The sequence below is a fragment of the Geospiza fortis genome, unplaced genomic scaffold, assembly GCF_000277835.1.
Source record: "Geospiza fortis unplaced genomic scaffold, GeoFor_1.0 scaffold405, whole genome shotgun sequence".
In the NCBI taxonomy this organism is placed as follows: Eukaryota; Metazoa; Chordata; class Aves; order Passeriformes; family Thraupidae; genus Geospiza; species Geospiza fortis.
In genome coordinates this window covers 2,372,742-2,397,706 of record NW_005054415.1, presented here as the reverse complement: position 1 = coordinate 2,397,706, position 24,965 = coordinate 2,372,742, and the positions used below count along the sequence as shown (strand labels likewise).

The 24,965-nt window shown below is 37.0% G+C and overlaps 1 protein-coding gene across 1 annotated transcript in view; it reads right to left on the bottom strand.

Moving 5' to 3' along the window:
- The window catches only part of CHD9 (chromodomain helicase DNA binding protein 9), a 78,638-nt gene that overhangs the window by 28,102 nt on the left and 25,571 nt on the right, over positions 1–24,965 (bottom strand). The window contains 13 exon segments of the mRNA XM_014309234.2: positions 1–2; positions 4–83; positions 925–1,101; positions 2,191–2,434; positions 3,665–3,786; positions 5,954–6,091; positions 7,382–7,468; positions 7,982–8,099; positions 9,412–9,467; positions 9,553–9,621; positions 10,704–10,853; positions 14,043–14,154; positions 23,340–23,674. The exon segment at positions 1–2 is cut by the window's left edge and continues 35 nt beyond it. Of these exon segments, the coding sequence (XP_014164709.2) occupies positions 1–2; positions 4–83; positions 925–1,101; positions 2,191–2,434; positions 3,665–3,786; positions 5,954–6,091; positions 7,382–7,468; positions 7,982–8,099; positions 9,412–9,467; positions 9,553–9,621; positions 10,704–10,853; positions 14,043–14,154; positions 23,340–23,674 (1,690 nt within the window).

Genomic DNA, 24,965 nt, shown 5'->3' with positions numbered 1-24,965 from the left:
AATGGTTCCAGAAAATGAAGGAGGCTAAATAATTCTTCTACTGTGTTCTGCAGTGGGGTACCTGTTAACAGCACTTTATGCTCCTAGAAAAAGACAAAAAGATCTTGCATAACCTTATCTGCACACATTTGCAAAAATGTTTGTGTTAAGTCTGAGCATGAAACCTGAAAACACCAGTTCTGTGTGTCACTAAGCACACAGGTAATACAAATAAGCAGATTTATTTAAAAAACACCAATAAGTATTTTCTAGTAGCTTTGCTTTAAATTTTCTCTTCCTACATCTGTAATGAAGTAATGAGTGAACACTTCAACCTTGCCTGTAATATTCACAGATTTATAATCCTCCCTCTCTGCAGTGTGAAAAATATACACTGAGCAGGTATCAGAAAGAAACTCAGAGGACTTCTGAGAACATACAGGAAAGTAATAATGAAGCAATAAAAAAATGCAAAACTAGTCATGGTGCATCTGACACATAGTAGTATCTACTTTTAAAAATCTTCAGCTGTGTAAAATAAAATTTTAACTTATGGCCTAGACAATCTGTCTATTTAAAATTCTACCACTTGCATGCTTTTGTTGTTAAATAACTTGCTTAAAATATTTTCTAAATTTTAACACATTGCACAAAAACTAAAGCAAATTTTAAATGATATTTTCATCCTAATCAAAACAAAAACTGTACAACAGTATCATCGGAAATAGATTGTGCTAACAGTGAGAACTTGCCACATTTTGTTTAATCACAAATATACCAGCATAAGTTATCAAAACCACATATGTTTGAAGAGTATCAGGAATAGTTATTCCTCAAGAAACACTACTTGAGAGGTCTTTTTTGACATGCAAAGGAAATTTTTAATTTATTATCACGCTATATTGAACTAAAATCAGCCCCAAAAAGTGAACTATAGTTACTCACAAGGTTCATTAATTTTAGTCCTTCCAAAAGTTTGCAGTTTTTGTTCTTCAGTCTGTGAGCTTCATCAATAATAACACAGCGCCACTCAATTGCATTTAATTCTGGACAGCCACCAAGGATCATTTCAAACGTTGTGATAATGGCCTGGAACCTGTAGGTACCTCGGACAATACGGCCCTAGAAAGTCACCAACACACACAATTTGTTACATTCCCTCCCCTCTGCTCAATGTACACATTTCCTTGTTGAAATTTTGCCAGGAGCCAGACACTGGGTTTTACATTATAAAATGCTTTGTCATCACACTTAATAATCTTTGTAACTCCCTAACTAATACTAATGAGTAATTATTCATGGACCCAAATCCAGTATTATCTAAGCAACAGAAAAAAATGTAACCCCTTTTAAATTACAGATATAACCATCTAACAGAACTGTTTCAGAAGGTGCATGTAGATAAAATCCCATTTTTAATGCTGAGAAAATCTGAAAGAGTGACAGGAAAAATTCTACAGTCGATCAATCACAATATATGATGTTAATACAGCTGGCAGTCATACAGTAAGCAATCACAGTACTACAGGGGAACTAAATGAAAACTTTTTACTCCATTGGTCTGACAAGGAGAATATGTAAGGCCTTCAGCAAGGCAGTACAGAATAACTCATTAGGCACGCAAGATGTCATTTTGATATTTAGCACTAATTAATAAGAAGTTCTCAGCTTTATCAATTCTGAAGAAATACCATGACAATTAGAAAGAATTCTTTATGCACAATATATTAAAAAGAGAAGAAAAAACCTTTTAAAATAGTCAGGTTTCAAGTTTTTCTCATGTCACTTAATGGTGTGTTTTTCAGAAAAGCAAGTTCAGACTGTACACAGTTAACACCAGCAAAAGGAAATCAACAGCTTCATAAAGGTAGCAGAGCTTAATCAGTATTATTTTTTTTTCTCCCTGCTCTTCAAATTCAGGACCCAACTGCAACCATCTGTGTACACTTTAATCTCCACAAGAGCACCAGCATCACTGCCATTCAATTGCAAAATTACTCAGCACAGTGAAGCAACACACACATCTTGCTGCTAACACTGCCACTAGATTTACCCAGTAAGCATTTGCTGAAGATGCTCAAATGCAACATCCTGGAACGTGAAGTGACTTTCACCAAGATAAAAAGAAAGATAATGTCAAGTATCCTTGCCACTGCTGCCAGCTGAGCCATGTTTAGGGTGAGTTATTGCACACAGGTGAGGTTCCCATACCTGGGAGTCCCTGAAGTACATCTCATACTGCTGAATCATCTGCCTGCTGATCATGCTCCCGTGGTACACCACGACGTTCAGGTCAGTCCACGTGCGGAACTCCCGCTCCCAGTTTGTTATGGTGGAGAGCGGAGCTATGATCAGGAAAGGGCCTCTTATACCCGTCAGGAGGATTTCATACAGGAATGTAATGGACTGAATGGTTTTGCCAAGGCCCATTTCATCTGCTAATATGCAATTTCGCCTAGCAGGAAAAAAAAAATTATTTGTTACTATCATCAAGTAAAGTACAGACCCTAATGCTGTTAGTAAAATGAACAATTTACAGAAACAAAGCTCAAATATACCAGTCTAAAACAACAGTCAAAACTGAGGCACTGCAAAAAGATCCTTGAAAACATTCTCTGGTTAAGGTGAAAGAATGTGCACAAAACCTTTGTGTAAAGCTTTGCATCAGGTTTAGCACTGTCAAAACCTGAGAACAGAATGTTCTGTGAAGTTCTACAAAAATATTCCAGAAGTATTCTTTTGGGACTACCTTTGCCCTAATTAAAGGAATTTAAATTAGGCAGGTTTCCTCCACGCACATTCACCTTGACAAAACTGCTAGAAATTAATGAAGAATCCCTAGAAATCACACATAGGAAGTATCCCAGCTAAACTCACATGAAAGGAGCACATCAGAGCATCATTAGCAAATTTCCCTTTTTGATTCCAGAACCAGACAGATGCCTAAAACTAAATTACGGCATGAAGCACCACTCCATGCTTGCCCCCAGCCATACATTGCAGCCCTTCCCTCTGTTTGCAGATGTCACCCAGCTCTGCACTGCCTGAATGAGAATTAAAATCAGATTTCCTTCTGCAGATCAATAACATGCATGGTAAAATTCTACACTCACTGCCATCATCCCTATAAGGGATATGCAACTGGCACTTTGGAAATACAGCAAGCAGAAGATATATTAACAGCAAATGAAATTAGAGAAAACACATCATTCTGAGAAAGATCTTCCAAGTGATCATACCTCTGTTCATAGTAATGCATAGTATTAATGCACAGAAGTTAACTTTAGCTTAAAGTACAGATAATGTAATTATTTAATAGCCTTACTTTTGAAGAGAGGTAACTTTATTATACTATTTCTAGCAATCATTTTGAAAGATGCAAGTGTCTACTGGTTTCAAAATTTGTGAAAGCTTGTACTTCAGTTGTTTTTGCTTTAATTTCCTCATAGCCATTGAAAATTTATCTTCAGTTAGGTTAGCTGCATTATTTTAATATTTTTGTTAATTTTTCTTGATAAAAACATCCTTGCACACCCAAAGGTAGAGATATTTGTTCCAGTTACATCCTTTTAGCTATAAGCAGAGAAGCTGCAATAAATTTAGTTAAAACAGTATTCATCCCCAATAAAAGTGATTCACTCCATATGGTTTAAAATCTACATTAAAAAATATTCCATGCATATACCTATTGTACCAGTTGAAGAGGAGCCAGTTAAGTCCTTCCAGTTGATATTCCCTGAGCTGATTGCCATTTTTATATTCTCTGGACTGTTCTATCTTCTTCCAGGAGTTTGGAGGTGGTCGGTCCTTTAAGGAAAAGATAAATATAAGTACAGATTGATACTTGCTTTATTTTTTCAAAATAACTAACCCCACTATTTTGTGAGTATATCACTTTATATCTAGAATGTTGTTATTCAACCTTAAAAGTTGTGTCATTGTTAACATCACTTACTAATTAATAGTCTGCAAAAATCTGAAATTTGTATTTATTTTTCTCTATGAACTGCTATTTTTAAAATTAATTTAAGTCAATATGATAATTAAATTAAGCAATTGGTTTCTAAAAATAGAATACAAATAGTTTGGCTGGAATAATAGGGCACAAATTCATTTATATATGAAATTTCCAGACTACATGAAGTTTTACTTTGGCAGCTCTAAGAACAGGCAGCTGACCCACAAGAGAGCCAACTGAGTTTTGGGATTAACAACATCCCTGAAGTCTAAGGCGGCTCTGGAAGCTGATGCTGAAGCAGCCTGGGCATCTACACAGTTACTGAGATCTTGCTCTCTCCCTTCTGCACTTGCCCTGCCCTGCTGATCACTCTGGCCCATCGCCAATGCATGAAACCAGGGCCAGCAGTACAAAAAAGTGAACTTGTGAGAGCTTTAGTGTCTTGAATAATTTCCCCACGGGATCTGATCAGAACAGCATCAGTATAGGCAGGGTCATGAGACAAAGGCCATGACAAAACAGAGTATCAAGGTGTATCACCTGCAGGGCCCTCACAAGCTAAGGAAAGCTGAGAGGCTGTGTATAAAATATTTATATATATACACAAACAAACACACAAGTTCCCAAGCCTGGAGCCAGAACAGCCTGGCCTCTAGCTTAGCAGGTGGAATCATGCAGTTTTTGACTGATACTAGGTAGGATTCCAGCAGAGAACTCTTCTGACAGCTCCTGCATCCCAACGTGAACAAACTCACACATTCAAGTGAAGTAATTTTAGTAGGAGCTTTTCTCACCAGCTGTACTTCCCCCCCTCTCCCTCCCATTTCCCAGCATTTATAAAAGCTTGCATTCACTCGAGACTCATGTGGCCTTATGTGGCAGCTCTGAATTTTCCATGTGAATTCTCTCTCTCTGCACTGCCAGCGTCAGCATCACCTGAGCGCAGGTCTGGGTGCAGCAGGAGCTGTCCCTCCCCAGCAGCTGTGCCTTCTCCCCTCTCCCACCAGCTGCCATCTGTCCACTCCCCCACTCCTGGAGCAGCCATGCTCCTGCTTGCAGGGCTGCAGTCAGCAAATAATTTCTTGTAGCTGCTGGAGCCTGAAGCAAAAATACTTGTTGCTGATGCTGAGATGACTGTCAGTTGTACAGTTGCGCTTTAATCATCTTTTTCTCTCACAGCCAAATACGGTAACAGAGGTATAACAGCTCTTCTTCCCACATGCCAAAATGTCAGGATTTTAAAAAAATACTACATAAATGAACTCAATATAATATGAAGATGTTAATCGTGACTACTGTCATTATCTGTAGATGGAAAAACCATTAAAATAAATTCCAAAGCCTCCAAATTAAAACACTGTGCATATTTAGTTATGTAAAAGAAGTAAGTTAGAACAAGTGTTGTACTACACCACGCAGGACACATGTCCTACTCTGACAATGACATACAGGACTTGAAATAGAACTATTTTGCTTTCTCCTGCTCTAAGAGACAGAAGATTGATAATTTCAAGATAAAACACATTCCCTAATTATATGTATTTTTTTTCCTTTCAGCTAGCTCTTTAACAAGAAGAAAAATAAAAGCAGGAAAAAAATTACAGAACCTGTTTGACAGATCTCATTTGCCAATTCCCTTCAGTGCTGAAGCACAAAATTTAACTCTCCTCTCTATAAAAGGGTGTTAACACGTCATCCTGCTTTCTGCTCATTTTAAAGGTGCTCAGTTCTGTGATAGCCAGTTTCAACCTGTGCCTCGCTGCTCCGTTAGAAACTCAGAAAGTCACAGCACTTTAGATTTTTTTCCTAAGCAAAAACCTTTATTTTTTAGAGTAACAACTAAGATAAGAATATTTATCTATGCCTACCTGAATGTTTTATTACTCCTAGGTAACAAGGCACACAGATGCTTCACACAGAATGTCAATAAGCCTTATGTTTTAACACAGGAGTTTAAAGTTGGGAAAACTAAGTCAGATTTACTAAGACAGACAAGTAAATTAGATATAATTTTACCAATCTCCTTGAGTCAGGCCTGGAAGCTTGCAATTGTTCAAATTCTTCTATTTTTGCTTGATCTACATCTTCTTTCAGCTCCCACGTACTGTCTTCATATGGCAACGAACACCATTTTACTAAATAGTAAATAACAGGCTGCAGAAGAAAATTCTGAATGTTATCAGTTTTTAATTTAGTATACAGACTGTTAATATGCCTTACTATTAGATTAGCTTGCTTACACAAGAGCTGGAATCAAAATCACATTTCTGACAATTTTTTAAAGGTTCCATGCGGATTCCTGTTATCTACCTACTTATCCTTGGCAACCAACACTCTGCCAACTGCCTGTAGACCTCTGGAGTGCTTTTCAATGTCCCTTACCCACAAGCAAATCTTGCTTTAGTCTCAGGAAAGATAAATTACAGTATTTGTGATATTTGTGGAAGTGGGGCAGGGTGGCAGAACTAACTACAGAAGTGCTACACCCAGGGCATTTCCTCCACTCTCCAACTCAGGCTACCTAGGCCCAAACCAGAGCTTTAGAGCTCCTAAACCAGAGGTCTGACCAACTAAACTCTCATAAAGCTTTACAACATACAGAAAAAAATGGAACCAAAGTAGATCATCTTACTTAGATTCAAGATGTAAATATTTAAAAACCAAATAAAGATTCATCCTTTCAGAAGCTATGGGGAAAGTCTTATGACAACACTTTTTTTTCTAAAAATTTAATAATGACAAATCTGCTGCATACAATGAAAAGTCATTCTAACTCTCAACTCTTAGGAAGATTAATGCAGAAATCACTGGGTAAAAGTCTGCTCACTTTGCTATCCACACAAGCAGAATAAGCATTATAGATATTCCAACAGCCTTAATCAACAACTTCTCAGTCTTTGATCTCCATTTTTCTCAGACTTTCTCAATTTTTTGCCATTTAATTGCTTGACTTGCTTTTCTGTTCTCTTTTTAATCTCAGAATGTTTTTGTTGTGTAATAGCTTTCAGAAGAGGTATTTTAAATAAAAAAAATGAGTTTTGATAAACACAGAGGGAATGGTTCACTGGTGGCCATCAATGCACTTCAAATCACTGGCTGCCTAAAGCTTTTATTACCAGTGACCCCATGCCACTGCCAGAGAGACAAGACAGTATATGGGACCAGCCTTTTGATGGAACTCACAAGACAATTATTGAACCTGACATTTCTGTCAGTCAATACCTAAGCTTTGCCTACTATGACCTATTAATACTAATAAAAATATAAGCTATTAAATGCTGACTTGTCTTTCAAATCCACAGGTAGCACAGGACAGGACAAGACTGACATGTCTCATTAAAAATATTACTGAAGCTTTAAAATCATTAAAGTGTTACTCTGAGATCTGATAAAATTACAATTTTCAAACCTGTACCTTCCTGACTTGCTTTAAGACATACTTACCTCACCAGTGTCTTTGTCTTCACAAAGAGACACTTCTAATACTCGGTCTACTTCAACATAGTCAGGATTAAAAGGTTCCTCTTCCATCTGCAGTGAAAGATGAATAAAATCAGTAGAGAGGCAAAGACAGTTGGTATTTGCTAAAACTTGGTCTAATTGTACACAAAATTAATTTGGTAGTTGGAAATTACTGGGGTTTTTGCACAGACCTCAAATTCCACACCAGCCCCCTGCACACACCCCCTTGGTTCTCTTGGGCAACCCTCACTGAAGAGGGATTTGACCCCAAATCTCTAGGATAAAGTGCTGTCCTGTGGAAGTCCTAGAGAAACTAGCCATACTGACACAATCCTTCCCTCCTTACCACTTCTAAGTAGTTACTCAACCAATTGCACTTTTAGACCATGTAAGTCAGGTTAGTTCAGTGACTCCAGAAGACTTACTCTTTACATTACATTAAATAACCCCCCCCCTGCTGCAAACAACACTAATGGCTCATTTTTAGTTCCTAACAATCAGCTCTTCTATATAAAAGCAAACTACTAATCACAATTTTGCAAGGGGAAAAAAAAACTTATTTAATTTTTATTTCATACTCACATCTGCAAAGAAGTGAGCTCTTTGTGCTTTCCTTACTTTGAATCGCTTTATTTTCTGCTGGATTCTTTTATCCTTTAAAAGCTGTTGTTCTGTGGCCCACTCACAGTGGAGATATGAGCTAAAATCACAGAGATTGACATTAACACATTGGTGAAAGCAAAAGCTTACTATCTATTTTTAATATACAGTTAAAATAACAGAATCCACATAAAGATCAAAGATTTATTCTTCCAAATAACGATCTTGCAGCACCTAGTGAAGGCAGTGTTTTTTGAGCCGGAATCTGTGAAACTCTACAGATCCACAAATTTCTTTCATGTGTCCTAAGAAGAGAAACAAGCTTATTTCAAGTGAGCTTAAACAAGTCAAGTTTAAAATCTGACACCTCTATCAGAAAGTACCCAGAGATATAAATGACTGCATATATTGGATCTGGTTTTTCCATGCATGCCCTGTGACCATCTCTCCAGGCAGTGCTGGAGCACAGAGGCAGATCCCGAGGCAGAGGAACCTGCCCTGGGCTGGGCTGGGGCAGCAGCTCTGAGACAGCAGCACCAGGGGCTGCAGCATCTACCTGTCCCCCAGGAGAGCCCTTCTGAAATTACATCACAGAAGTACACATATTTCTTCCTCACACCCCTTTTTTTAGTATATTTCCATCATTTTTTAAGCTTTCTAAAGATATGCTAGAAATAAGGCACAGCTGGGGATTACTCATCCTCGGATGAAATAACAGATTTTACCCTTTCAGAAAAACACAAGGTAAATGGTCTCCAACAACATGTGGAAGAAGAGTCTAAAAAAAGTTACATTTATTATAGCAAAAATTGCATTAAATTATTCACATATGTAAAATTTAAAATAAGCTTGGATTTTCACAGCATCAAGAATTGAGTAGTGACAGGAAAATAGATATGAAATTTAAAATAAAATATGGAAAAAGTTCTTTTTTTTCCTGTATTTTTTTTATTTCCTTCTTTTGATGTTAATTCATTTCTATCACAAGTTTTTTCTTTCTTTTTGAAACAGTAACTCTAACTACTACACCAGCATCTCCTAAATTCATGACACTGTAAATCTAATCTAGGTTCACAGAACACCTCTGATTTAAATTCATGAAATTAAAATTTGCCTCAGGCATGTAGTCCCTGCTGAACTTAATAAATACATATTCAAATTTCATAAAGATCTTCTCTAAAAAAATTCTGTTCTTTGGCAAATAAAGGCTGCTAGCTTACTGGAGAGTGCTGGTTTCACAATCTTCATAGTTTTAATATTATTACTACCGTATCACAGATTTTTAGAAATTTAAAGATTAAATTGGTAAAGAAAAATCTCAATGACAAAATAACCTTCAAGCAATACAAAACTTGAGTACATAAATATGATACTAACAGTTCAGTCAACACATCAAACTCTTTAATACTTACTAGTTCTTGTATTTTACAAAAAACTCTTCTGTGTCTACTGTCATCCCTGCAGATATCTGGAAAAAGAAATTCAGAGGAAATGTAAAATGACAGATGCCCCCTTTATCAAATAAACTATTTTATCCCATGACAATCACTTACTTCTTTCTTTATTACCCTGGAGGATAAGATTTTGTCTACAATTGCTGCATCTTCTTCACTTGGATTTTCCTAGAAAGACATGAAAACAATAATATTATAAAACTGCAGTACGTGCCCTCTCTCTCAGGCTTATACCTTCAACCATAAGTGGCTTGTCAGAAAATGAGCAATAAAGGTAAATTTGACCTCCACCAGCAGCATTCCCTAATGGGCTGGGAGTAAAATTTAAAATCCAGAAAGGGTTATGTGCAGAATTACAGCAAGTCTGGCACTTCCAAACAGCATCAGCTGTAGTGCTCACCTGCCAAACACAGCACTGGGGATTCTGCTGCTTGCCAGACACTGTGAATACCCTGCTGAGTTAAACTGATGCACTGGACATAGCCAGAATTCAGTTATACACAACTGGAGAAAAACTCTGACAGGTGAAAAAGAGTAAAGAAACCCAGCATGTGACAAACTCAGTCTGATCCATCCACTCTGCACACAGGCAGCAAACACGCTGTGGAATCAGAGAGAGGAGGCACAGGAGGGATTGCAGGGCTCTGCCACAACTGGGGCCGTGGTCCCAGAGACAGAGGTGATCTGTACAAGCTGCTTGCAATAGTCAGTCACCTTCCCTCTTGTTTGATTTGCTCCCAATTATATCACCATTCTCCTTCCCTTACAACTTCTGGCACTCTTTCAAGCATCTCATAAACACTTTTTTCCTGTTTCTTCCCTGCCACTCTGTTTACCTTGAATGGCTCGACAGTAAGTTTGAGTCTCCAAGTGGAACAGTGAAGTGTAAACCTGAAAGGGTTGTGGGGAGAGGAAGAGTGTCCTTTTTAAATACCTCAGTAAGCAGAAATCCCCCAAATAATTTGATGCTTCTGTAAGTCATGGTAGCATTAGAACAGAGCTTTTTCATATGCCTATGCCACACAAAACATTACTTGAACTATACCCATCCTTAGTCTTACGCTTAACTTCAATTAAGTCAACAGATGTTTGGAACACAAAAAAATAGTAAGAGGTAATTTCTTCCAGTTTTCAAGATCTTAGGAAAATGTCACACTAAACTGTGGCTTAGAAATAATAATGTATTCCAAGGTAGGAGCTTTATTCACTGAACTACAAAGTTCTCACAGACCAAGTCAATTTTTACTTACCACAAATAATTGTAAAGGCTGCTCAGCAGGTAAAGGGGCAGAATTCTTCTTCATTTTAACAGCAACTTTAGCTGCTTCTTCTTCTGATTGTTTCCCTTCTCCTTCTTCAGAGTACTTTTTCCTTTTAACTTGACGATTTGATCTTCTCTTCTGCCATGCAGGAGAAAGGAAAGAAATTGAGGTTTTACCCAAAATTTCCCCTAACCTGAGGCTGCATCTTTTGGGTCACTCTAAGCAATACTTCAGCTGTACCTACAACCAAAGGTCAACATCTGATAACAAACATGAAATAAAATACCTCTGTAATCCACTTATGTTCAATTAATTAAATTGTTATTTTCTCTTTCATGTAAGCATATGATACTTTTATTTTTAGGGTTCAAAAGCAAACATGAAACACTCTTTTCAGGGTATGGGAGCAAAGCTGATACATAACAGATCTTCCACAAGCATCAGTATTTCAACAGTGATTTCCTAATGCAGTGTAACAGCCGAGTGTTACCATCCAACTCCAGCATCAGAGGGAAAGATATAAAATAAGCTGATGTGTCTCTACTAAATGGTGCTGTACAAAAAAATTATGAAGGTTTTCACTAGATCATATTGGTCAGATTGCTGATGAAATCTGACATGATGGTTAATAATGTTTGTTGCTTTGTTAATGTCTGTATTTTCTCCTCCACCTTCATCAAGGCTTGTTTAACAGCCCTATATAGCTTACTTTGCAGCTTCTCTCTCTAACCTTCCATTATGGTTTCTGCAAGAATCTGAGGACAACAAATTCCAGCTGAAGAAATAATGTTCAGTCAAAGAAAATAATTCCTTCTCACTTGCAGTTTCAAATACTTGAGATTATTAGGATATTGCACAACATTTCCTAGCCCTCAGTACCAACATGAGACATTGTCTATTTAACCATAAGGTTAATTTGTAAATTGGATTCAGTGGATAAAAATAGCAGTATCAAACTAGTCAGCTAACATTTGAAAACACTAATCTGATTTAGAGAACTGATCATCACAAAAATGAAAATAGCAAAACAAAACTGTCTCTACAAAACAAATTTATTATATTGAGCTACACAGAAAAGGGTTTTTTTGTGCAAGAAAATCCACTGCAGGTTGCAATGTTATATTACACTGCAGTATTCAGCTGTGAGAACAAGTTGTGAGGAGGACAAAACCCTAAATCCTGCGGTCACAATGGCTTCTGCAGAGCAGATATTAAGTAACAGTGAAATTGCAGCACAGGAACTTTTCTTCCTGACTGTTAATTCAGCCCTGGTCTGGCTGGTATCTGGTAAATGATGTAGCTGTACTTTAACTACGCTGCCAAAACTGAGCAGTAACCTATGGGTACAGTGCAAGTCCAAGAAGGGCTATGACCCTCCAGAGAAGCTGCAAAAATGAATCTCCTTCATGGGCTTTCCACAGTTCTGTAGATTAGCTGTTCTTCCATAAATGTGTGTGGTGTTAGGTGTTATCACCAAAAGGAATTTCTAATGTAAGGACACACTAATGTCACATTATACTTAAATCAATAATAGTTTGCTGACAGAAGTAGGTTTAAAAAAAAAAAAGCCAGGTAACATGAGCAATGCAAGATTATGTAACTGGCATTTTCAATTCTTCTCGCTATGTCTTTTCTTAAAGTATGAAGTGATTAGCAAAACATCAACATATGTTCTCCAACAGATTAATACATAATCTGAGCTGTTTGGAAAAAAACTTTTGTATTTCCCTGAGCTGAGAACTAAGGCCATAAACAAATGGCTCTAGGACAAAAAATGAAGTAGCATCACATATTAAAAATAAAAAAAATAATTTAAAAAATCCATCTATTTAAGGAAGACACTTGATGTGAAACTAAGCATGCAAAATGAATTAGGGGGAAAAAAGGCCTAAAATTGCCCCCCAGAGCTTTGAAGCAGCTATTTGCAACAGAAATTAGAAACAGCTCTTTAAAAATAAAATCATGAACATATTCAGAAACTAAAGAGAAAATGAATTAATGAAGCAAAGCAATTTATGGCTTTCCTGCTTCTACCCAGCTCCTTCAAAGAGAGCAGGACAATGCTGTGACATTCTGCAACAAAAGTTATTTCCCTCTCATGCCACCCTGATTATCTCTACCCTCTTTTCCCTTCACACCAGGAGCAGGTGATTTCATGACATGCCCAGGAAAGAACTGATCTTCAGTCTTTTATATTACATTTGTTGGCCTATAAATTTATGTTTATCTGATAACAGACTATGACTGAAAAGTTACAGATCCTTTCAGGTAACCTTTACCTAGGACAAGCTATCACTTCAGTTAATGAGAAGTCATTCTGGGAAATGGCTTCTGATCCCTTTTCCCTTCCAGCATTATTATCTGTGAAACACCAGAGGGCAATTCAGTATCTCATAATTGTTTTTTGACAACTATCATCAACTAATGCAATTAATTTTTACTCAACAACACTGTATTTTGAATACTGATTTTGCCTCTGTGGATGAAATTGCCACAGGATAAAAACCTGTGCAGTTCCAGCACATAACCTTACGTTACTGGAAAATGCCCTCAAGCAAGAAGTTATAATTCTGTTACTAATGCAAACATAAATAGAATATAATCCCTTCTCAACAGTTCATGTTTCTTTGTGCACAAGTTTCAGAAATAATTACCTATGTTACTATTATTTCAGGGACCTATGAAAAAACTGCAGAAATTAAGTTACAAGAGAGCTATTCCTCAAGGGAATGACTTGACCAATTCTTCATCGGGCACTTCCTTCAAAAATATTCCACAAGCAACTAGAGCCTATCAGCATATTGATCATAGAGCCTATCAGCATATTGATCACTGCTGCCTTCAGATCCCACACTGCAAGAAATCTGTTCTTGCAGTTTCTACAGAAGCAGAGTCCAGGAAAGAAAAAACACATTAAAGCTTGAAGCAACCCTTTTAAAAGTTCTCAAAGAGCCAACTTCACTGATAAATGTCCTGTCTGTTAGGAAATCTCTGCATTTTCACACTCAGCCAAAGTAAGGATCGGGTTTAACTGCCAGCTCAGTGTAAGTACCCACAGTCTCAAATCTATGGGCTTCTGTACTGAAATGAAACAGATATAAGCAGGGCACTGATGTCCCATTATGGAAAAAGGACTCTACCTTGTAGGATGTCCTGATTTTAAACTGAGAGAAGTGGCTGATGATGAAAAGTTCTACCTATGAGACACATGGAAGTGTGAGAGTAACTGTCACTGCATCCAAGGAAGTGTAACTTTCTGGAGACAGGGGAAAAAAGATCTGTAGACGTAACACAGAAATTTATCAAGGGAGAATATCAACTACTTACCTGTGAGTCTTCATCTTTCAGTGGCCGCTGTGGAGTCTGCTTAGCATCAGACAATTCATCTGAAGATTCGTTTTTCCTTTTCTGCTTTTTGCCCAGTGTGATGATCAGCTTTCTGTCAGAAACAAAACCCCAGCCCCTGAGCGAATGCTGTACACCAGTGTGTGTAACTTCAGGAGCAAATCACTAGCAATGCCCATATTCTCAACATAAAACTCAACAGCGCTGTCTGAAAAATGAGCAATAGGTCTCAAATACCTTACAGCAGGCAGCACTGTTCACTAGTGTTAGTGAGCTTCTCTACAGTTACCTTGCTGTCACAAATTCCTAATTATCATACATTTTAAATCTTTACATGAGAAACAGAAATACAAACTCCAACATTTAAACCAACCAACAGTGGTAAACTACAAAAAGTTAGCAGAGACACCATCTGCAGATGACAACACTAAATGATTTATCATAAAAAATGTACCACTGTAAAATGTAGCTTCCTTATTTTTACTTAGAAAAATTAACTGTGGAGAACAATCTAAAAATCACCCAAAGCTGTCTGACATGCAAAACTTTTACGCTTAACTAAGTCATTCAATGGTAAAAATAAGGGAATTGAACAAATCTTTTTTTGCCCTTAGGAAAAAAAAGCTATATCCAAAATCTGGTAGTTTTATCTGTAAGTAATCCTAGAATCTATCACAGTATGTTAAGAACCATTGTTGTGCTGAATAAATTAGTTAAACTCTAATAAAAAAAGTACCAATTATTCCTCTGTCTGGATTTAAAAATTACACTGTAAATCATCAGATTTGTTTCTAACTAAAGGGTGTAAAAATATTTTTCCATATTTGAAATGTGCCAAATACACTTCTTTAAATGTGTTTACAGTGGCATAATTGTGGAATGAAAACTATTCAAGAAAATCACAGAGAGCTGTCCTAAAATATATATTTCATATGGTCTCTTATGATCAGCTCTGTAATAGAAAATGAGGAGAGTGTTCCAGCATACAAGTGCTTCTGCCATGTTACAAACAAGTTAAGCACAAGATTTTAGTCTTTATACAGACATACAAGTTATTTTACAGCAATATAACATTAAATAAACTGGCCACCCGATGAGAACACTAATGGTGAGAATATAATGGTTGAAACACAACCCATTTACTTCTTTTTGCAAGTGTCCAAACAAGAGAACACACAAATATTTACTATGTCCAGACTAACAGTTCATGTGGAACATAAGTATGTTAAATTACCAAAATATTTTTGAAAGTTTAAGCAACATTGCTTACAAAAGACTGCAGGTATAACTTGACAAGCAATGAATACTTGCATGGCTTTTCAATATTTAATCACTATGTATATTCAGTGGAAAGGCTAAAATGGGGTTTTTTCCACTCCAATTTTTTTTCACTTTTAGCACAAAGTGAACAGCACTGATGGATGCAGGTTGAAATGAAGCTGTAGTCAGCATAATCACAGAGCTTCTTGTTCACAAGTAAATTCTGGTCCTTGGCTTTTCATTAGGTGTTCTCAGTTTAATTACTACTTAGAAAACATGTTTCATAATCACAGGGAATAATTTCAGCAATGAACACACTGGTTTCCCTACTGACTTCAAGGTTAGTTTGAGCATTTTTTCCCCTCACTTTTCAAGCTCTGATTAGGAATCATCTTTCCTTTTTTTTTCTTGGTTTTTATTTTAAGATTTATATTCTTGGGTATTTGTCCAATATGACACTTTCTAGTGATGGACTTGGATAATCGCTTTTTCCATTTTTATCTCTTTGTTTCATAAAATTTAAAGTGTTACATTAGCACTTGTCACTAATATGTCAAATCAGCTAATATATTCCAAAATGATGCAGACGAGGCACATCGTGATTGACCTTCTGAAATTGTTGTTAAAAGGAATTCTGGATGCTAAAATTTAACATGCATTTAAAGGGAAAGCTGGTAAACTTATGAGTGAGAATTTCCTGGAAGATCATTCATGAAACAATATCCACTCCACCAAGTCTCTGGTTTACACCTTTAGGGTTTGGAAAAATAGTAGAAACTATCAATATGTGTTTTCCCTGCTCTTAAATTCTTTCAAAGAAAAAGGATAACTGAAAGTTTTTTAATCAAGCAAGTGTCAAGATATAAGTCAAGCTGGAAGAGGTCTCAGGAAGACCTGTGGTCCCTACTCAAGGCCAACTGCAGAGTTTTTTGATGTTGCTCAGCGCAGTAAAGTTCCATTTATCTCCAAGGCTGACAGCTGGTAGGTACCTGGGCAATCTGTTCCAAATTTTCATCCTCTTTTGTGAAATGTTAGATTAAAACAATTCCTAAATGCATGTTGCTGTGCTAAATATTTGTATCTGTGCAACCACAGCTCATTCTCACTTCATGCACTACTGTTTACTATTTTAGGCTCCAGGGTCCTTTCGTATTCAAGAAACACAACCTCAAGGGATATAGGGTTTCTATGGGTTCTAGTGGTGTCCACTGAATAGCTGAGGATTTTAAGGACCTTCTGTTTCAAAACATGGGGTATTTTGTGATTAGACTGCTCTAGCTACATCTTTCCTTGCACATTTGTTCCTCTCCTTTTCTTAGTTTTAGTCCCTCCTTGGGTTCACCTCTTGCTCTGCCCCTGCACCTTACACACAATACTCCATTTGTCTGTTTTTGTGTCCTGCTTTGAGCTTGCATTCCCTACCCCCACTACTTCACAAGCTTCTCCCTGAAATTTTCTGCACATCTCTGCATGCTGTAGATCAGAATGTTTCTTCCTCTATATGGATATGGTGCCAATGACAGGAACAAATGCAGTTTTACTTCTTTCTGATCCAGTGCCCAGAATCACAATGCTCCTTGCTATCGAAAGTTGCTGAACAACAGTATGGTGCTAAAGTCATATATTTCTATCAGTAAAAATGCAATCTGCTCATATTTTGGCCAAAAACTTAAAAAAAAATCTGCTATGTGAAAACAATGATTTTCAGAAGCTTGTAAACTGGATCAATTCTGTGAGAAATTTTCATTGAGCGAACAAGTTCTCTTGCCAGTTTATAAATTTCTGCATGAAAGCATAAAGATCCTTGGCTAAAATCCCTTTTTCCACCCTGAAACAAACTGTTCTGAACAGAAACTATCTATTCTGTTTCTATGAAAAGTTAACAGCACACTGTAGACATGGAATAAATAATATCACCAGACTCTACTCCAATTTCGCTTTCTCTTGCCTTTTTCAATTCATATTTATCTTATTACATAACATCTATAAATATTTCAACAATTAGACGCTGTAGATTTCTTTATTACACATTCTCTTCTTCTATAATTACAAACTAAAGATGTTGAGAAACTTACACCACAAAAAAAGCTTTAAAAAGAAGGTTTCTCATGAGCCAGTATTACTTCTGATCCTTAGCACAGGACTCCTACCATTCTTTAAAGCTACCAATTACCACTACTTGAAGAGCGTTGCAACTTCTTACTTTTAAATGAAAACCAGTAAGAATGTGCTCCATTCCCCTTCTGTTTCATAGCAGGGAACACAACGGAAACACTGCCAGTACTCTGAACAGCTTTAAAGTGATAAACACTTTCCAAAGCCTTCCAAAGAATGAAAAAGGAAATATTAAAGAGGATAGAAAGAAAAAGGCAGCAAATACGTGTTAGGCACGTCAGAAATAGGAAGTACAGCTGGCCTTTAATACATCATTGTACTGCAATTTTCCCAAAACAGAAAACACCAAGTAACTAATAATTAGTGTCCAGAGTCACCACTCAGATATCATCATTTGTAGCCAAAGCACTTTGTTAAATTACTAACAATAAAACTCCTACGTTATCAACAGTACTAGCAATTCTTTATCACTAGAAACTTTGCTAAAAATATAAAGTAGAAGTTTTATTGACAAAATACTGTATCCACTTGAATGAGAGTTAATTTGCTGGTACAAAACCATTTTCTCTTATCCTTTTATATGTTTAATAAATAATACTAACACAGTAATATTAGTCACTGTCTCCTTCTCCAGTTGTATTTCAAATTAATAACTTCTGGACTATGCACAGATTTTAAAACACTCTTAATAGTCTTTTTGGAACCATCAGTCAGTTCCAGCTAACACTACATAAAAACAGTAACATCAAATAATAAACAAAATGACATCCCAGAAGGATGACTAAACCTTGAATTTATTGCCTTTTTAATCAGGAGACAAGATAATGACCTTAACAGATCTAAGAGAACTCAAGGTTCAGTGAGCACCCCTCCTTTCTGAGGACAGAGCTGTTCCCCAGCCCCTGCCTGGCTGGCAGGGACCAGGGGACAATGCTAGTTAATGGGGACAATGTTAGGTAACAGGGGACAATGCTAGTTAACAAGGGACAATGTTAGTTAACAGGGGACAATGCTAGTTAACAGGGGACAATGTTAGTTAAGGGGACAATGCCAGCCCCTGCCCTGGGAGATCCCAGCTGGACGCACCTCCCCAGCACCGGAGACCCAGCTCCCCCCCAGCCCTCTCCCCATGGCTCCTGAGGCAGCACCTGAGTTTATAAGGGTTTCAAACCATCTTCACACTATCAGATCAAAACACAAAGATTATCTGTCAGCGTGCTGGGGTTTAAGACTGCTTGTTAACAGTATTTGTGAGACCTCCTTCAAGGTACAAGGCAACAAGGACAGTCACTCATTTCAGCAGTGCACAGGATCACATCCCACTTGCTGGATTCATTGCTACATAATTCAAGGATTAATGAACAAAATCCACCAGTGCTCTTTTAACACATGAAATAATACAGCCATTTCTGGCAGCAGTTATGAACTGAAGGACTACCACTCTGACTCAAGCATTTGTAAATTGAGTTCTTAGAATCTGGGGGACTTATTTATTTAAACTATGCAGTGATTAAGAAAAAAAAATTACCTAAATGTATTCAACTGATATTGTCCTTTACATCACCAGTGCAGAGCTGTTGCTTTTCATCAGGGCTGTGATATTTAATTTTATGTTTGAGTAGGTGGGAATACGTTGAGAGCTATAAAACCTAAATGCCAATCTACTTTTTTGAACAAGAGAATGTTCACAAATTCATAATTCTTCACATCAAGTGGTAAGAAGTAGACTTTTTATATTAAATATGCATCACCTTAGATGGAAGAAGTAGAATCAATTAGAAAGAGCTTATAAATAGAAACAAGGTCTATGCAAAAACTTGAAAGGGTTTAAATAGATTCCTAAATGTCAACACACCTTGGTAAATAGCCAGGATACGAAAAGTGGTTCTGCTGTCTGCAGAGTAATTGTAAAGCAAATTTTGAAGAATTAACTTAATCAGTAATCAGTGCATAAAGCAAATAAGTCAACTTACTTTGGTAATACTAAATATATTATACATACATTCTTCTAATAATTTCTGTCATACCCTTATGTTATTGGTAATAATATAATTTAGTCATTCATCTTCACTAATTCTTAAGGCACAGAAACTTTGCTAACCACAGAATCCAGTTCTAATAAACTTGACTGAAATTAACAAGCCTTATTTCTCTGTCTTCACAGCTCCAAGAAATAAAACCTTAACCCTCACCTTTAGAAAGAAACTACAGCCTGCCTAGAAAGTAGCTGCCAGCAATTTTTAACTAGCAATGATAAACTGGAATGAATCATGCTATAAATTTTTTCTGTACATGTAGATCTCAGAGCGTCATGAAGGAAAATATAAACAGTTAACATGAAGCCACCAAACACAAACTGATTGTCTGAGCAGCAAAAAAACAGGAACTCTTGAAAGATCATCCTGGTCCTAAATCTAGACACAGTAGTTAAAACTCATCTCAATCCCAGATGAAGGCTACTCAATTTCAGTAAAAGCTGTGCTGTATTACAATTTAAAACACTTTTTTTTTTAACTGATGGCTATCAGGCAATTTTATCAAGGTCTGTCCAGCAATTAGTGTTCCAGCTCTACAGTTCAACTGTAACTCTGAAAATGCTCCTCCAGAGCAACACAGACCTTGCTACACAGAATAAAGCCCTGTAAGAGGTCCAAGTCTACGATCACAATCTAAATAAGAGTTTGCTGTTTGAGTTCTGGGCTACAGAGGGTACAGCTGTGCTCTTACTGAACAGGCTGTGTTTGTTGAGAGGAGAGATATGAAAGACCAGATTAAAACTGTTTCTCAAACAGTTCTCAAAAGAAAAAAAAAAAGAAATCAATATATTTGTTACAGTTGCAGATCCCTCAGCTCTGTGTTGGCCTGCAAAAATGAAAGAGGAGTTACCCAAAACATACATGTGACTTCAGATCTTCTCAAACACACCCAGCTCTGCATCACCTCCTGCATTGCTCTGACACTCCAAATCCAACCTGAAGCAACAGATTTAACAGTTCCTGGAAGTTAAATGAGTTTGCTACAGAAAACCCTGACTGAAAAGAAATCTATTCATCTGGGATGGACATATCACAGCAGACCTCCTTCTAAAATGGAACAGTAGATGCACCCAAACAAATTCCCTACTGCTGTTAAAAAGGTATATTTATCTTTTTTTTTTAATGTAAAACTTTAGTGGTTTCAAGGTTTCACTCACAACTATATTGTTTGCAGAAAAACTAGCTCATAATGGCTTCTAACAGTTGGAAATTGTTTGCTTTTCTTTTTAAAACATGAGGGGACTTCAGGTTTTGCTTTCTGATTAAATTTAAGGAATGCCATATATACAAATATATATATGTTTATATTTATATTATAAAGCTTTTCTCATTATTGATTGAAAAAGAATTTAAATTCTTTTTAATCTCATTTTAAACAGATTTCAAAAATCTTTCCATCCAAAGGAAAAAAAAACATTTTCATTGAACTGAGATCTTCCCTTCCCTTCCTGCCCAATAAAGCTCTTGTCTTTTACAGGTATTATTTTAGCATAGTAAAATTTTCTCCCAAGATTCAGTCAAAGTTTATTTTAAGGTAATGAGAAAAATCAATGGAGCAACCCACACGCTTAAAAACTCAATCCTATTTTGACTTAATGATTCCAAGGATGTGCTTAGATTCATTAAGAAATATTTTTTAAGAACAGAAGACAGGACAAAAACTTTACCAGAGCTGTTTAGTCCTTAAAACTCCTTATTCTTTAATTTCACTTTTCTCTAAAAAAACAAAAATCATTAATCACAAAATTTTTTGAACCACGGTTGAACAGACAAGTATAGTGATGCTAAAGTAATTATTCTGCTGTAATATCAGCAGTTACATTTGCATAGAAAGTAGGGTTTGGTAAGATTATTCTTTTAAAAAATCAAGGCCTTATTGCAATTGCTGCTCTGCAAAATCCCTGGGGTATTCCTTGCTAAGCTGTTATTATTTTATGTATTTATATCAATAATATACAATAGCGCTAATTCAACACAACACATTAATCTGTTTAGATATAAAAATGAAGTATCTTGATGTCTCAAAGGATTTGATTTGCTGCAGTCCATCAAAATAAAATGGAATTCTGCAAATATGAATGGAAATCTGTAATATGTGGTGGTTCTAGAAGACTCTTCAGAGCTCCTTACCAGGACCTGACTGCTCCATCTATATGTGTGTATCCCTCATAATGAAAGCACTACCTGGCAGCACGACTAAGTTAGCAGTGCTACTGGGGCATTAGCTGATCAGACTGGTAACTAACTGGGACACAAACCTTCACAGCCCAATGCAAAATGATGAAACATTGACAGTTAATTAAATGGGAACTGCTCTAGCAGCTTGCATGTACCTGCATCAAACACAAACACCATAGCTAAAAACACAGTTTGAGAAATGTCTCTTTCTCAACTGATGCCGTCTGATGAAATCCTGAAAAGTGATCCTAAGTGATGTGCACAGCAAAGCATTCACCAAGACAAAATTGAGTGCACAATCATAAATTGTAGGTAACAGTTTACTTTTTTTTTACATTTAAAAAAGTAAAAATATTATGGCAACTATGTAGTATATCATAATGATGTTATTTTAGCAGGTTTTGTCAATTACCCAAAAGAATGAATAAAAAGCACACTAAGGACAAACCACAAGGTTTTATGAAACTGACACTACCTGAACGACAGTGTAAGTTTTCTGATTAAACAGACCAACAAACGTTTGTTACAGAACATGAGTAAATTCAGAAACATGAAAGTGAAATCAACTTCACAAAAGTACACATCTGAAATCCCACCTTAAACTAGATGGAGAAAAAAAGAAAAGGAAGCACTACTTGATGCTTAAAAGCAGCATCATATGCCAACACATAAACAGAACAGAAAGAAATTAACACCATGAAATTTCACGTTAGAATGAAGTTGGATATAGACCTTCAAACTACAGGATAACTACTCAAAATTGTTTACTTCAATCATGTAAGAAAAGCACTGATCTCTACAAGAAAAAAAGAAAACACAGAGATATAGACTGATTAAAAGAACATTCATTTCTGCTCCATACATTAAAATATACATATGGATATGAGACATTTAAATTTCAGAGATATGCCAGTTAATATTTCTGCTACTGCAAAAAGAGCACAGATTTAAGAAACTAAAAATCAGACTGTAACTAACATTTCAAGTTCTGACTGACGTACTTAATACTGGAAATCACACACTCTCCTTTAAAAGTAAACATGCAACATAGGTTAGCTCTGGAGTCCCAAGATGATCCAGTTCCTGAAACCCCCGGGGCACTCCAAAAGCTCCTCACCCTAAGGTATCCACCCTGCTTGACCCAGCTGAGTCTGCAAAATATTTAAGAGGGCAGATTAAACTGATAGGAATGAAGACTACAAAATTCTTAGAATTTAATTTTTCCAATAGTGCTTTACTTTTGATACATGTGATATCTGTAAGAATATTCTCTTCTCTGCAAGTTCATTTAACTTCCAATTTCTCCCTGTGTAGTTTATCAAGCACACTGTATTGAAGCTACATGCCAAAATTTATAAAAACAGCATTTATAATCTAGAAAAATTCAGTTTGGAGTCAGAATGGATTACAAAGCTAGACAGAAGGTATGTCAGGCTATGCTTCAAAGTGAATACAGAATATTTTAGAATCTGTATTAAAATAATTCCTTTCAAAAGGACCCTCCTACAGTGATTTTATCTAAAGAGAAAACAGAGCATTCTTGTTCCTGAATGAGAGAGTCCACACATGGACTTAATCAGTAAGAATTTTGTGTAGGCAGCAGAGGAGAACATTTTATTATCAGTAAGCAGTTTCCATTTTAATCAAGGATATAAAGTCTGAAGAGAAGACAATGTTTTAATCTACTTACCCAATTTTTGTTTTCTCTTTAATTTTGGATGAGGAACCAGTTTTCGGCTTTTTAGTCTCCTTATCCTTTGGTTTGGATTTAACTTTTCTACCCTTCTTTTCCTCTTTTCCTTCAGCTGAAACACTGGGGAAGTTTTCAGGGCTCATTACTCGTGGAATGTTTCTCTCTCCTCTCTCTTTTGCCTTTGCAATTGCTTCGGATATAATGCGATTTGCCTTCTCTTGTTTACTTTCCGAGTCTGTTTTTTTCTTCTGCTTCTTTTCAGACATTCCCCTCACCTGGGTATTCTGCAACTTAGTATATGATCCTGAACCATCAGTCTTCTTGGAAGGAGGCTGTAGCAAGAAACAAAAAGTAAATTAAATCCCCTTATTTTAAAGACAGAAAGAAAAAGTGCAAACATTTTTGGTAAGGATATACATTTTAAAAAAATGTAACTGTCAGGGACTTATGTGGACACAAAAAATGAGGAATTCCATTTATACCACAGAATTGCGTGGGTTCCAAAATAACTACATCAATTGTTGGTTTTAAACAACCAATCCAAGTACTCAAAGTCGGTAAAAATTATCCTTCTGAAATTCTCTCCGCTGTCTCTCCACCTCTGTAATTAAAGAAACCAATCTTTAACCTTTGCAGCATTCCCATACATTTGACACACACATCCAACACCTCCAGTAAAATATGAAAAAGCAAAGAGCTCCCGAGGGTAACAGCATCAGTGTTTTGCCTTTGGAAGGATACCAGGACCACAGTTCCCCTAAAGCAGATGAATGATCTACAGGACTAACTCGGTGATGAACACAACAGATGCTCGAACAACACCAAGATTAAAAAACAGACAAAAGATAAAACCAAAACTAAAATTACACAGCTCTATATCCATAAACGGATCAGAAAGCAGCGTTTCCTTTATTTAGATCAACATACATTTCACGCCTCGGATAAAAGACCTAACTTGTTTTTATCTTCGGGATTTTAATGCCCGTTTCATGGACGCAGAATTGTTTACGGGGCTGATGAGCTTCTCCTGCAGCCAGCCAGAAGACATGTTTTTGCTTTCCTCCCCTCCCCCTTTGAGGAATGGAAAGAATTTCCTATTCAAACACAAAACCCCAGCAGATAACAGTTATGTTACGTTCTCACCCGTAAATGCGCCTCTGCCTAGAGCAGGAAGAAAAGCCACCAGGAATTTCCAAACACATTTTCTGGGCAAACCCCGCGCACTTCCCGGGATTCATGTTCTAGAGGAGCCTCATGGGCGGCGGGGGCGGGAGGCAGGGACGGGGCCGCTCCCGATGCCACCTTAAAGCCCCGGGGCTGGAACAAACAGCCGGCCCCAGCTCGGGAACAGCTCAAGATGGCGATGCGGCTCCCGCAGCAGCAGCCAGTAATAAGGAAGGTTATTCAATCCCATTAGCCTTTTAGCCCAAAGAACCCCTCCTCCTCCCACTCATTCAGGCTCTCACTTACCCTTCCTCTCGGCCTCTTCACTGAAGACATTTTTGGCGTCAGACAAAGACTTGCCCTCCGCTTTTCCAGCACCCCCGGCAGTGCTCAGGAGAAAAGCATGGGGAGAAGATTGCTAAATGGCCTATTTAGCGAGCGGCAGCCGGGCCGCGCTCA